Here is an 826-nt window from a genome sequence, read left to right on the forward strand (position 1 = left end):
AATAATAACAATAATAACAATAGTGAAATTAATTGCATTAGTGGTTTCGTAGTATTTGTAGTAATAGTAATAGTAGTAGCAGCAATAACAGTAGTTACAATAGTAGAAGTAATATTAGCAACAGAAGTAGTAGTAGTAAGGTCAAGGAGGGATAAGCACCAGTAGGAATGTTATTTTAACACACTAAATGGAAGAAAAAGCAGAAAGACAGGCACTCATGGAAGTATAAGAAGTGAACTTATGCATGAAAAACGCACGTGTACGCGAACGAACATATGTATGTTTAGGCCTATGTGCTTGTATATGTGTCTATATGTGTGTGTGTGTGTGTGTGTGTGTGTGTGTGTGTGCCACGAATAACCAACCAACCACACACACACACACACACACACACACACACACACACACACACACACACTTACACGTTTACAGGTGTAGATTTACTAGCACAGATTGATGACAGCTCCGGGGAAGGTACAGGCCACCGATACAGAGACAGTGACGGAACGATTGGTGGAGAAGGTGGTGACGGTGACTGTGGTGCCGATGGTGGTCCACACCTTGAAGAAGAACTTGCCGTCGCCCGCCTTCTCCTCCGCCTGCGAGTCGGTGTCCTCTTCGAGGATGCTGCCGTGGAGGCGCTCGGAGTCCTTGTTGTCCCAGACAGAGGCCAGCTTATGGGAGCGTCTCAACCTCCTACCCATGCAAACCATAACGTCTTCCTCCCCGGCTGGTAATGGAAAGAATAACTGGGGAGCATGATGACGCCAAACAGAAAGGTGCTAAGGTCAACAGACGCCAATAATTCGGAAAATTGGAGGATGTG

General features: G+C 45.6%; 1 protein-coding gene across 1 annotated transcript in view; it reads right to left on the reverse strand.

Moving 5' to 3' along the window:
- Positions 1-421: 421 nt before the first annotated feature.
- The window catches only part of LOC127003611 (uncharacterized), a 4,518-nt gene continuing 4,113 nt past the window's right edge, over positions 422-826 (reverse strand). The window contains exon 4 of the mRNA XM_050870517.1: positions 422-730. Within this exon, the coding sequence (XP_050726474.1) occupies positions 444-730 (287 nt within the window). The 3' untranslated portion in view covers positions 422-443. The remainder of the gene's footprint in view (positions 731-826) is intronic.

The sequence above is a fragment of the Eriocheir sinensis genome, chromosome 25, assembly GCF_024679095.1.
Source record: "Eriocheir sinensis breed Jianghai 21 chromosome 25, ASM2467909v1, whole genome shotgun sequence".
NCBI lineage: Eukaryota > Metazoa > Arthropoda > Malacostraca > Decapoda > Varunidae > Eriocheir > Eriocheir sinensis.